The sequence below is a fragment of the Alligator sinensis genome, unplaced genomic scaffold (genome assembly GCF_000455745.1).
Source record: "Alligator sinensis unplaced genomic scaffold, ASM45574v1 scaffold827_1, whole genome shotgun sequence".
Lineage (NCBI taxonomy): Eukaryota > Metazoa > Chordata > Crocodylia > Alligatoridae > Alligator > Alligator sinensis.
In genome coordinates, this window is record NW_005842726.1 from 468,476 (window position 1) to 482,261 (window position 13,786).

At 41.8% G+C, this 13,786-nt stretch overlaps 1 protein-coding gene across 2 annotated transcripts in view; it reads left to right on the forward strand.

The window, feature by feature from the left end:
- The window catches only part of ITFG1 (integrin alpha FG-GAP repeat containing 1), a 219,301-nt gene that overhangs the window by 144,458 nt on the left and 61,057 nt on the right, over positions 1-13,786 (forward strand). For both annotated transcript variants that reach the window (XM_006034335.3, XM_025216323.1), the window contains exon 12: positions 5,012-5,120. In XM_006034335.3, the coding sequence (XP_006034397.1) occupies positions 5,012-5,120 (109 nt within the window). The remainder of the gene's footprint in view (positions 1-5,011; positions 5,121-13,786) is intronic.

Consider the following 13,786-nt stretch of genomic DNA (forward strand, 5'->3'; position numbering starts at 1 on the left):
ACCAGCAGCACGCAGCAGCAGGAGCCACCTTGCTCTTCTTCCCCCATACCCCTCAGATGAGCCATGCTTTCGTCCCGCATGATCCCCGCCCGGGCTGGGCAGCACTTGCCCCAGTCCCTGTCCCAGCCCCAATCTCTCCTTTGCTGCAGGGGCATTGATCTGCCCCTCGCATGCCCCTTCCCTTCCCCCCTCCCCTCGCCTCCCCTTCCCTTCCCCCCTTCCCTTCCCTTCCCTTCCCTTCCCTTCCCTTCCAGACTTACCAGCTGGTCTCAGCTATATCCAGCGTCATAAAGGAACCAATCACCCATTTATAATATTGTTCCTATGGGAAAATTCATCCTGAATTGCAGTGTTTCGACTTAATATGTGGTTTTCAGGATCCAATTATGTCATAAGTCTGAGGACTGCATGTATGCTGTTAGCCTTCTTGGCAACAAGGGCACACTTTTTGGCTCATATTCAGCTTATTGTCCACTGCACTCCCAGGTCCTTTTCTGCAGAGCTGTTGCTTAGCCACTCTGTCCCTAGCCTGTACTAGTACATGGGGTTTGTTCCATCCTAACTACAGGACTTTGCACATGTCCTTGTTGAATCTCATGAGATTTTTTTTTGATCCAATGCTCCAATTTGTAATGGTCTCTCTAAATCCTAGCTCTGCCCTCCAGTGCATATACTACTCTCCCTAGCTTGGTATCATCTGCAAATTAACTTTCATACGCTTGTTTATCATCTTATAAAACCTCCATTGTCCATATTTCTAGGCAAATAAACTAGAGGGGCTTCACCAGGCCATTAACTTTATCACTACAGGAATAAAGGCTCCGTAGTCTATAAATGGCTGTCTAAACCAAGTAAGCAAAGATTTGCTAATGGGAGAAAAGTATCACTAGAGTCAGATAATTTAACAGTTAATACTAAACCTCGGAGCAAGTAAAAGATTGTTTCTTTAGCCTTGTCATTTACTATGCAAGAAACACACTAATCCTTCTACTGAGTGTGCTTTTTCCTGTAACTATCACTTTTTGCAAGCTCCCAACTGAATTTCCCAGATGCTCACAGTTAACTGTGATCATCGCAGTCCCCATATAACACCAGACTCGCCCCCCATGTTACTCCCCACACAGTTTTCCCACTTTTTTAAACATTCGTTTACCCCAATGCCCTGACTAGATCTGAATCCCAAAACTAATCACAGTTCATGCATTAAGTATGCTGTCCATCTAGCCCCTGAATAAACCATCTTCATTCCTCCATCTTTCACCTATCTGGAAGTAAAGCCTAATTGAATAGTTAAGTTTTTGCTGTCCTCTATAAGGTAAAATTATTTTAATTTTTTTCCATTTAGCTGGTATTTTACAGAGAATTTAATACTTGACATTTTTGTTGAATGTAAAGCTGACAGCTACTGCACACAGTTATTTTATGTTAATTTATGTAATTAACATATTTCCTTTTAAACATAATGAAAGATATATTGGTATGACTTTGTCCATACAGCTTCCTGCCTATAAGAGCAAAATTAGATAAATAAATAAAGACTCCTGCCAAAATTAGATCTTGGTACAAACCTCAGACTTAAACCTGGTTGTCCAGGTCCCAGTTTCAAGTAAGCAGGAGGTTTTTGGTCTCATGGAAAGGAAAATTGGCTGCTTCTCTTTTGAAATTTCAAACCAAAATGTCCAAGTCCAGTCTCACTTGCAATAAAGGACCTGGTTTAAAAAATCGGATATGCCTCGTTACTTGTGGATGTTTTATGGCTCTAGTTAGCCATTTGTGTATGAAAATATATAACCTGTACTTGCAGGCAAAGCATGTGTTCTTGTGCTATAAATTGTAAGCAGTCCTTATTTGGAAATACAGGTTTCTGAGATCTGTATTTCTTTTTTCTGATTCGCTTAGGGTCAGAGTTGTGACTCACCCTAATTTGATAGGTAAAGTAATAAGGTCCCTCCATAACTATATTCAATGTGTCTATCCTGGTTGAGCTACATAAGGTACAGTGACATTTGTAGCCACTTTAAAAGAAGAGGGAACTGCTCCTAGAGCTGTGTGAAGCTTCGGTCCCTGATTCGATTCGGTGGATTTTCAGCCCGATTCGGTGGCCAAATCTCCGAATCGAATCAGAGGACCTTTTAATCTCTCAGAATCGAATCGGAACCCTCCAAATTGATTTGAAGAAATTTGGCGATTTGGACATGGACACGGTTTTAAATGTTTTTTCTACATACCACTAGGTAGCAGGTGGCTCGTGAATGTTGTGATGCTGGGGCGCATGGAGTGTCCCACAGAAGCACTGGGGGCTCCCCAGCATGTTCAGCAGCAGACCTGGAAGTGGACCAGAAGCACTTCCAGTCCACTTCCAGGTCTGCTGGGGGGCCCACTGCCCTCCCCTTCCAGCTTGGCAACTGGTGCCTCCTGGGTCTGGGGGGGCACCCATTATCTCCCCGCGGCCGATCACTGAGCCGGGGGAGCATGGGGGGTGCCCCCACGCGCTCCCCCGTGGATCTGGAAGTGGACTGGAAGTACTTCCGGGTTCGCCACTGAGCATGTGGAAGGCCCCCTCACACTCCTGTGGGATGCTCCTTGCATCCCAGCATCATAGCGTTCACAAGCCATGCTGGTACCTCGAGGTATGTAGAAAAAACAATTAAAGCTGTGTCTATGGCCAAATCGCTGATTCTCTGAATCAGCATCAAATCTTCAGATTCGGATTCATCTGAATCGAATCGGGGACAGTGATTCAAATCAATTAATCAAATCACTATGCCTGATTTAGGCCAAATCCAAATCAAATGCACACCCCTAGCTGATGCAACCGTTATATGTGTGTGAGCCTGGAGTGCAGCCATAGGCGTGCAGCTGCCAATTGATTGTATTCAGCCCATGGCTGCCTCCACAGTGCTCCGCACAGGGCCAAGTCCAGCCTGCTCCCACCTGGGGCTACCCGCACCACACTCCTATGCACACCTGCCTGTGGCCCCAGCCTAAGCCAATTCATGCAGCTTGTCAATGAGGCTGCTCCCAATGCAATTGCAACCACCCAGGTACTGCTCCGTTCCCCCCACCTCCTGCCCCTGCTACACCACTCTATGCAACAGGTAGTGTGGGGAAGCCATGTGGATGTGTGCCAGGCACCACATGCCCAGCCAGGCCAGGGAGGGAAAGCTGTAGCTGGGTGGCTCCTGTGCCAGTGCATGAAGCTCCAGCTGCAGCTCCCTGCCACTGTCCACCCACTCAGCCCCCCCACAGTGGCTGCTCATCACACCAAGCAGAATAGGTCAGAATAAATGGAAGGCAGCAGGAGCTGGAGCCCTGTGAGCTCCAGCCAAATAATTTCCCATCCCTGCTGTAGTAATACAAATGAGCCAGTTGACCCTATCTTTGCCCTGGATAAAGTGAGGTTAGGATTGTTTTGCTACATTTGTATCGCTGCAGAATCAGGCTGCTTTACCAGTTCATTGTTACATTTTGTATTAGAGTCCCTTGACACCAGTACAATTGTTATGTCTGTCCAGATTCAGAATAAGGAATTCTCAAAGTAAGGTTTTGTGGGTTTTTTAAATGACACTTCAGATGTTACCATTTTTTTAAATTAGATTTTTCCTTTAAACCTTTACCATATTCCTTAAGTACTGAGCTGTTCCTCAGCAGCTGTTAGGAGAATAACAGGTTAAGTTTGAACACCTGCCAGCACCCACTGCAACTCACCAAGACAGTGTGTATGTCTGATTTCCCTCTGCAGTTTAATGTATCTAAATGCAGCTCTCTTCCTTTCTTTTTAGGCAGCTCTGGGATATTTAGGTATACCAATCTGTACAAAAATGGGGGGGATTGTGGGAGAAACCCAAGCCAGTGTTCTGAGTTGGGTTTGTTGTCTTTTCAGTTGCATTTACTCTAAACAATGAGTATCTTCAGTAATTTCCACCCCTGCCTCCACCCCTTCAGTAAACTTTTTGAGCAAGATCCATTTCCAGATTAGTTTCAACTCAGGTTAAAAATGTGCTGGAGTTTGGTTTCATTCCCATCCCCAGTTTAAAGATCCTGGAGTTAAAGGCAGATTTCACCTTCCTTTGCTCAGGTTAAGTAGTTACAGATTATTCACCTAGCCAACCCTTCTACTCATAAGTAAAACAGAACTAATTCCATCTGCAGGTTTTGCATAGAGATACTATGTTTGCTTATAAGCAGAGTATTTTCACAGCCATCTGATCTCACACACGCAAGCATAGTTAAATGGGTAAATAATATTTCCCCTTACCCACTCCAATATTGTTTTCTCTGGGTTTTTTGTTTTTGTTTTTTTTCCAGTCCCTGCAAAAATTAATAAAGAAAAGCTTCACTAGACTCAGGTAATCTGGAGGTATTTCTGTTTGAAATGCAAGAAGCCCTTATTGTTGTGTTGGCTCAACTAAAAAATAGCTATGGATATGTGTTTATTTATATAGAGGAGAAGTTATTTAAGAATTCAGAATTTGTCAAGTGAAACTACAGTTACCCAAGCATTTCCAGTATCTTTTTAATGGTAACTACTTCACATGCAAATTGTTAATGCTTTCAACTGGCTTTACCATTTGTTTATCTAAAGTTGAGTGATGCGGCTTCTAAGAAAATTTGATTATGGAAGGATGTTATTTTGCTGTCCAGCTACCATTAGGTTCCAGAGGGATTCATGGCTTACTTTCAGAAGAGTACATGGCAGTGAACAGTGGTGAAAACTCAAGGCAAAAAATTGCTTAGAATTCTGAAAGGTACTCTGAATCTGTACCTGGGTCACTCTCCTCTAGTTTGGGATGAGAAAAGGAGGAAGGAAAACCACACGCATTCATTATATAGAACTATCAAATTAAGTGACTTAGATTTATGATTAGTATGAGATGAACAGTATTTGGGAATCTTATAAATATTGCTAGGTGCACAAATTTTCTTAATTTTTTTTTAGGTTATATAGTTGCTGTATTTAGATGTTACTTATTTTAATGGATTATTCTTTCCTTTTAATTTCCTCCCCTAGGGAATATTGGATATTATTGTGTTAAGCAAAGGGCATTTCGGCAAGGACTTTGCCATCCACGCATTAAAGAATAACTTTGAAGCCGATGCTTATTTTGTTAAAGTTATTGGTAAGTGATCACGTAAAATTGTATCAAAATGAGATTTTTATGAAAGCAGTGTAAATATTTGGCAAAGTGTACAAAGTGTGACAGCGCTGTAAGACAAAAGCAGAATAATATGCCCAAATTCATTCTGAAGTGGAATATGGCTGTTGCAGATAATTAATTCTGAAATATTAAACAACTCTAAAGGTTCTTTTAGCCAACTCAAAGTTGTTTCCTGTTCCAAATATTTAGAAAATGGATTTTGGCTAGCAGTCTCTTACAGTAATGTTCTTGGTCCCCTCCGTGTTGGACAGCTTTTACGGGCATTATCCCCTTCTTCGTTGTTGTCCTTCATGCTAGCTAGATGATGGTAGCACTTGCTATAGGTACACCTTCATTTTGCTTTGTATGTATAAATCTAGAACCAGGAGAATGCCTACAAGATCACTTAGTCTTGTGGTTCACCGCAGCCCAGGCTGGCAGCTTCTTGATAAAGCTTTTGACATCCTTGTTCATTTGGGAATCCAAAGGAGATGCTAAATGAAGAAGATCCACTCAGAAGTGGATGTGGTGGTCCTTTTTCCTACAAATTGAATCTTATGTAGCCCTGTCTCCCAAACTATTGAGAGTAAAAACCAATGAAGCCAATAAAGAACAGGTAGCAATTATAATAGCAATTATATTTTTTTAATTAACCTTCAGGTCTTGATTCTACCATTTTTGTCAGTCCAACACCACTCAGCTCCCATATACAAACACTGTAGTACAACAGGGACTTATTTCTGCATCAGTATGCAGTGCTGTATAGCTCTATATCTGGGAAGGTGAGAGGTAGGGACTTTAATCACAGATTTTAAAGTACAGGCAGTCCTCGGACTTACAACACAATTAGTTCCTGAAAACTACATCTTAAGTTAAAACGTTGTAACTCAGAACCGATTTTCCCATAGGAAGCCATGTTATAAATGGAGGATTGGTTCCTGAACCAAGGCCTGATACCCTATTTTCACCAAAAATAACCCAGAATTTTGTACTCAATCAATTATAGATGAGTAATATAGCTACATTAAGGTATTTATATTGTAAATAGCCATCATATTGATTTGGAAAGACTTCTTTGAGGTGACTTTGCTGCTCTTTTTGAAGGGCTCGGTTGGACTTTTTGAAGGGCTCTTGGCTGGAGTCTTCTCAAGAGTCTTGGCTGCAGGTTTTCTGGAGTCTTGTGTGCTTTCTTAAAGTGTCCAAGGAAGTTTGGACAGATGTTCTCCAGGGAGATGGGCAACACAGCAAACTTGTTTGCTGGCATGGTGTGGTGTCGGATCAAGCATCGTAAACTCGAAACTGACATCAGAAAGTTGGAACAGGGTGTCAATTTAGAAATGTTGTAACTCGAAACATTGTAAGTCAAGGACTGCCTGTAGTAATAAACACCCTTCTAGTGTCTCTGAGGAAATTAAAAAATGATGCTTAGGCTAATCCAAGGTTGCTGTGACAATGGGGACATGGCAGAGCATAGTCATTTGAAGCAAAGGATCTTCTACTGTTCATGACCAATACATTTTGGAAAAATAAGTGAGTGGCAGTACTTTACATTGTAGAAAGCTCTTATTCCTGTCAGGTATGGTTCTTGAGTTTTCTTATCAATTCCCTGGCAAGGTGCAGGTTCCTGCATATCTTTATTTTGGACCACAAGACCTTAAAAACACACCTTTCAGCTATACAGTAGGGATCTTACTTTCACTGAGAGAAATATCTTGTGTAATTGTCACCTTGTCCAAGAGGATTTTGGTGCTTGATATGTTTGAGCATTGTTGTTCTTTCAACTAAGAGCCCCCAACCTCAACATTATTATAATCTTCTTCATATTATAGTGGTCTATATTTAATAGTGAGACAGAGAAAGTGGCACTGTTGCACTTTCAGTTGAATGAAAACTTTAAAAGGAGGCAGAAGGATGTCACTTTAAATGTGAACCACACCTAGAGAGTAGTAATGAGAAAGCTATTCAGAGCTCCAAGAACAAACCTTTTCATTACCATGCTGTCTGTGAAAGCAGGAGGGATTTTTTTGGAGCAGGTGAGGTCACTTCTGAGGAAGACTGAAAACTCCTACATAATCCTTCAGTTTTGCTTTCTCAAATGTACAGTCATTACCCTCTCACCTGCCGCTGCAAGCTCTTGGTAACACTTAAGTTGCTTTTCAAATCGACACAGGAGAACTAAGTATTCTTCGTATCTCAGAAACAATGTACTGCTCTATAAATTCTGTAGTGAGAACTATCCAGTGTGGAGAGGACGACCAAAGAGAATTCTCCTTGCTTCCAAATATTCATTCAAGAACTCCCTGCGACTGGAGTGCTCATTCCCAGGGTTAATTTTACATATAGTACCTTTAAACTTGCATCTAGCTAGCATTTTCAGCTTTGGGACTTGTCATTCTGGAAAGTTTTTCAGGAGGTGTGGTCCAAAGACCAGGCTTAGAACAAAGATGTGAAGATAGGGTAGGCATATCTTCCATATTATATATTCGAGTTAACTACCAGTATTTACAGTAGAGAGAAATTAGTTAGCCTTGAGAGTCTGCAGTTAGGCAGGGCAGTATGGCACCTTGTAGACTACCTCGTTCAGAGAGACATGAGCTTTTGTAGGCTACAGCTTACTTCATCAGATGCCATGTTTATGGTAGTTAGGATTGCGAGGCAAGAGAACTGAGTTCTGTTGTGGCTTCTGACCAATTCATTGATCATCTTTACTTAGAACAAGTGGGGATTCCGTAGGAAGAAAAACTATAGGAAGTTTGTTCTTTCAAAAGCTTCTTGTTGTTCTTTTATTTGTTTTTTCTGATAACTATTTGAATGTAGCCCAGTCATTGGAAAGCTCAGTTACTCTTGTATAGGAACTCAATATTGTCAAATATGAACTATGTGCAGCTGATCCAGCATGCTTTCAGAATCTGTTACCAGCCTGAGTGCATTTGCTGCTTCTAGTTTTCTTACAGGTTGCAGCATCAGAGAATTGTGAAAACTGGCACAACTACACCCAGCTTTCAGTGTTGTTCTTCAGAACTCTGTATTAAGGCATGGAACTAAAGAGAATTGAGTCCGTTTCAGTTTCCTGTTGCTTTAGGAAACTTCTGACCAACCTCAGAGGCAGGTATTTAAGCTCATTATTGCAGGCCAGAACTCTAGCAAACAGGAAGGAGAATCAAGAATAGAGGATAGAAATATTACTACTGCAGCATCCAGGAAACTAAAGAAATGGCAGAGCAGCAAAAACAACATCCCACCCTTCCAGCAGCCAGGAAATTCTAGTATGGACAGGAGAATACACAGAACGTTTTGCCCCTTCCCCAGTACCCAGAGGCAATTGTGAGAGAACAGCTTGACATTTACTAGGAAACTGCTCTACTCTTCAAAGGCAGCTATAAATGCTTCCACAAGCAGGGTCCAATGGCAGCTCCCTGATAGGAATTTTAGCACTCTCCTATTTCTTTGGTCTGCCCATCAATACCCTCCTATCTCTCACTTCCCTGAACTTGTCGCCTCTTGCCTTATTTTGTTTGCTTTTTCCATTTAGGGTTTGAAATCTTTAAGATGAGATATTAGTCAGTAAAACACTGAATTTTAGTAATTTATTAATACATCTTTCAAATAAGCATAAGGAAATATCTTTTAACCAGTTAAATAATCCTGAAACAAATAATTGTCTACTTAATGTATTCTAGTTTTGTCCCAAGTAGTAGAGTTCATAACATGATTTTAAAGAAATATATCAATACAGTCTGCTTTTAGGGGTTCCTGAATATATATTCTATACAAGCTGTGCCAGTGCTAATTTGGTCAATAAAGTTAAGATTGTATCTTGGCTCATCACACAGTAGGATGAAGAATATTGATCTTAGTCACTAAAGAACAGAGTTCTGGGTGTTACTTTAAAGCTTGGCTGAAATATCTTTTAAGAAATAAGTGAAGTCTGAAATCATTAGCAGAATATGTAAGGACAGGTAATCTTCAAATCCAGTAAATTTACTCTTCAGTTATTACTTGAAAAATCATTCTTCTCCTATATAAAACCCACATTGGAATTCTTAGTTTTCCCCAATACAACTAATGTTCTTAACATCTAGTCCAGGGCAAAGAGCATGTGTATTGCCACTGAATGTGGCTCATAGCTGCTGAAATTTTTTTTAGTTCATATTTAATAGGTAATGACTGGTTTCAGAAGCTTGCATAGTAGTCCTGAAAAAAATTGATAAAGATGCCATGTGTCCTGAATGCTGATAAGAATAAATTGTTTTTCTTTGATACTTTTCCAGAGTATCCTTAGTCCTTAATATTGAAAAAAGCTTTTTCATTTCTTATGGTAGAGGAAGACTTCTACAGCAGTGTCTCTTTTGTTTTGCTTCTTAGGTAAAGAGGTAGATGAAGACAGTTCCATTCATATACAGATGACATAATTCCATGTCTTACTGAATTTGGGATTTCTCAGGTCTGACATTGACCGGAGTTTGAGGAGGATTAGTCTGGTTAATCAGAACCTAGAAAAAATATTCTAGTTATGGGTTTTGACTGAGGGGGAAAATCAAGAAATAACAGATATGTTTGATTTGAGAGAAGGTATCTATCTGTTACTCAAATTTAGAGTTGCTGTGAGTCACCTTGTAGTCCACCACCTACTTGCACACATTCATGTAGGCAGCAATAGCTAAGTGCATTTTTTTCATCTGTGCCTAGCATAATCACAGTGGGTTTTTTTCAGATACAGACTCCATGGAGTTGCCTATCTCCTCTTCACCTCAAGATTACATTATAACAATATTGTTTTCACAGTACACAATTGTGCATTTAGAAATGTCAGCTAGTGGGGAGCATAGTGGGCTGCTTACTTCAAGGTGTTTGTTACTCAGTGGCTGCGTATTACACCTGTTTCATCATCTACTGTGACTGCCAGCTTGTTTCCATATACAGTTTAGTGCTTGTGTTTAAATTTTCTGAAACACTGGGCTTTAAGGTTTACCTGTCTTAAAGTGTTATCACTCTGATAAGGCAGGTGAGATGCATGAGCTAACAGGACTCTAACTAGATGGAGGCTAATGACAGAGTATTTGCAATCAGGAGGACTGAGATCTGGGTTTTGATTGCATACGTTCTCCCCCTCCTTCCCAATCTGACAGTTCAGGGGTGCATGGAAACTCCTGAGCCTTTGGGAACAAGGCAGCTGCAATCTCCAGCACCTGGGGGTTTCATGTACCCCAAAGGGATTCATCTATCCCCACAGGGATTGAATCTGTGAACATGCTGCTTGGCTATCTTGTGTACTACTTAAAAAAGGTAGTGAGAATGCTCATTATTGGGAGGAATAAGCAAGAAAGAACAATTGTTGGTTTAATTTGTATTTGTCTTCAAACTATTAAGTCACCAAAAGCCTTCAGGAACACACTTTTTATAAATCTGCATATAAATATGACATAGCTATACAATATTATGTAATTTTATAGTGGGTTTATTTTTTCAATTCAATGTGCTACTCAAATGAATCATTGGCCCCCTCTACACATGCAGGTAAAGGCACAATGGGATCTAATACATGATCTACACAGTCACACCTCTTGCCATGCCACATGTGCATACATGGCAGAAGATGCGATTGTGGGATCACACATTAGATCTCATTGCGCCTTATTGCCAGTGCAAAGGGAACCTAATTCTGGGCTCCCCCTGCAGCAGCAAGAGCCAAGCTCCTGTGACTGGGAGCCCTCTCAATTGAGGGGCTCCCAGCTATGTGGGTGTCCTACCCACCCCCGAGGCTTGGAGATCATACTAGCCACAATCTCCCAGGCTTAGGAATGTGTAAAACCCCTGGGCCCTGAGGTGGAGTCTGGGGGTACATGAAACCCCCAGGTGCTGGAGATGGCAGCTGCCTTGTTGCCAAAGACTCAGGAGTTTCCATGCACCCCTGAACTGTCAGGATCATGGCTGCCTTGATCCCCAGGGTCTGGAGGCTTCACATTGGGCATGGTGCACCCCTGTGCCTGGGAGCCCTGTCAGCTGATGGGGTTCCCAACCTCAGAGGACACCCTGCTACATGTGCAGATTAAAGCTGGATATCAACCAGCTATAAAGTTAGTATACTTTTTCAAAATCTAATTTGACAGCTGGTTGGAGTTTTCATCACGTAAGTACTTTTGTATGTGTATTTGCTCTTAAGGCAACTATGCAATTAGCCAATTAATTATATAATACCTGTAACATGTGGAAGGGGCCAGTGTATATAATGTTGGTTTCCATAGGTCTCTGTGCTCTAAAAATGAGAAATAGCACTAATCGTTATCTTGGTGAATACAAAAATACATAGCAGTAAAGCAAGAACCAATCTGTGTTACCTGATTAGGACAACATAAGGAATCTCCAATGGTAATATCCCATGGTAATGGGATATTAGAATCTCCAATGGTAATATCTAATGGATATGGTAATTCTAATGGATATTAGAATCTAGAATTAAATTAGATGTTAGAATTCTAATGGATATTAGAATCTCCAATGGTAATATCTCCAATGGTAAGATACTTTCCAATAGAGTATCTTTTATACAGAATTTTATTTTAGAGTGAGTTCTACTCTCATTTTTCTTGAAGTCATTAGGCATTGCTTGTATGCGTCTGAAAGTAAACTTGAATGTGTTTTAAGTTAATTAAATTCAGAGGGAAGGACATAGATATTTTAAATGAGGCCTGAGCAGAAATGACGTTACATTCAGTGGAGCCTAGATGCTCACAATGGAATAACTGAAAAACAGAATAAGACTTCTTTCATATGCTCCACATCAAGGAACTTAGAGTGGAAACAACCATCTCATTTGTGCCACCATAAATATTTTTCTGGTGGCAAAAACTGTGATTGAATAGATGGGAAAATCAGTGGCACGACAAAAAGTAGTAATAGACTCTGCCACTTTATTGCAGCAGATGTCTATTAGCTCTGTGGTGGGAGAATATAAGCAGATCACACTCTCCAGCCACCCCAGGTAGGTACTCTTGCAGCTTAAGAGCCCCTCAAGCAGTTGCAGGACCCAGGCTTGGGAGATCCTTCTCTCCCATCACCAGTTCCGCAGCCGCAGGGCCAGGACTGGGATATTCTAGAAGGATCTTAAAAGGATCTCCCAGCACCAGCCCTGCAACCACAGAGCTGGCATCCCCCACAGCCTCAGAAGCAAGTCTGGATGAGCAGAGAAAGTGGAGAGATCACAGCACCTTTGTTCCACACCATCAAGGGCAGGACAGGGGATGATGTGCATTTTCATCCAGTGAAGTGGATCAGCTGTTCCATGACACACCGCAGCATAGCTGATCTGCTTCATTTGGGGGCATCCATTTCTAGCCTTAGAGAATTAGTGAATCTTACACAGAACATCCATGCTTTTGTGAGTTAGCCTCTTCACATTTTAATAGGAGAGTGGGTGTTTGTTAACTGTAATTTTAAAATGATAAGTGAAATTTCAATGGAAGCATGCGAATCAATCACTCCTGTAAATCCACAGATTAGTAACACAGTGGCTTGCAATAATCACTATTAGTTAGTACAGTTAATTACCTTTCCTTAATCTATAGGTTGTTAGCTTGATAGACTGTAATGATCTATCATGTTAATGGAAGCTTGCAGTTAAATAAAAATAATACTCTACGTTACTGTATGAGTAATGTAATCTACATAAGTGTTCAGACAATCTTTTGGAAAGTAAATTTATAAAGAACCCATTAGTAGGGCATTCATCCACCCCTGGCACAGGGTTTAAGGTCCCCAGCTCAAATGCCTTTCAGTATGTCATTCCCCCTTACCCTCCTCCCCCACTCCCCTGCCCTCAGCCTTGGGCTGGGGCCAACAGTCTGCTGATTGTCGGTCCCAGGGCAAGTTCCAGACCCATGTGTGATTCTGGCTTCAGGACTGATTATCAGATGATTTCGTCTCAGCCAAACATTAAATTTAAGGTGACATTCAAACAAGCCACAAAAATGTTCTACATAATTTTCTGTATATGTAGAATACTTTTTGTGGCTTGTTTCCCATTTTATGGTGCCTTGAATTAAGTGCACATGTAGCACATTAATTGCAGCATAAATGTAACATGAATAGAGGGCCTGTTAGATATGGTACTATGAGAGAATGCATAGCTCCTGCACCAGACCAAAAAAAAAAAAAAAAAGCTTAAGGTGTTTTATGCTGAAAAAGTGCCCTTCCTTACCAAAACTAGATGACAGGAGCCAGGGGCAGTAGGACCCAGGGGAAGCCACAGCAGACTCCTGCAACAGCAGGGCCTGGCCAGCGCCCCCCCCCGCCAGCCAGAAGCCCCAGCCTAACAAAGGCTTCTGGCCTGGGACCGTGGGGCTGTTCGTGCCTGTGCCAGCACGGGAAATTCAGGTAAGACACTGGGAGGCAGGGGAGGACCATGGTAATCGCCCCAGTCCTCAGGACCAGGCCAGCTCCTGCCGAGTTCCATGGTCTAGCCATGCAGCCAGGAACCACATGGTGCAGGGTGACTGGCAGCTGGGCAGCAAAGTGGGGAAAGTGGGCGGGGGGGGCAAGGGGAGTGGAAGCAGCAGCATGCAGGAGCGCGGGGCCTGCGCCAGTGTCCCAGGGCCCAGGGCCAGGCGTGGGCTGGCAGGGTTCTATGGAGCTGTGCTGGGATGCCAGCG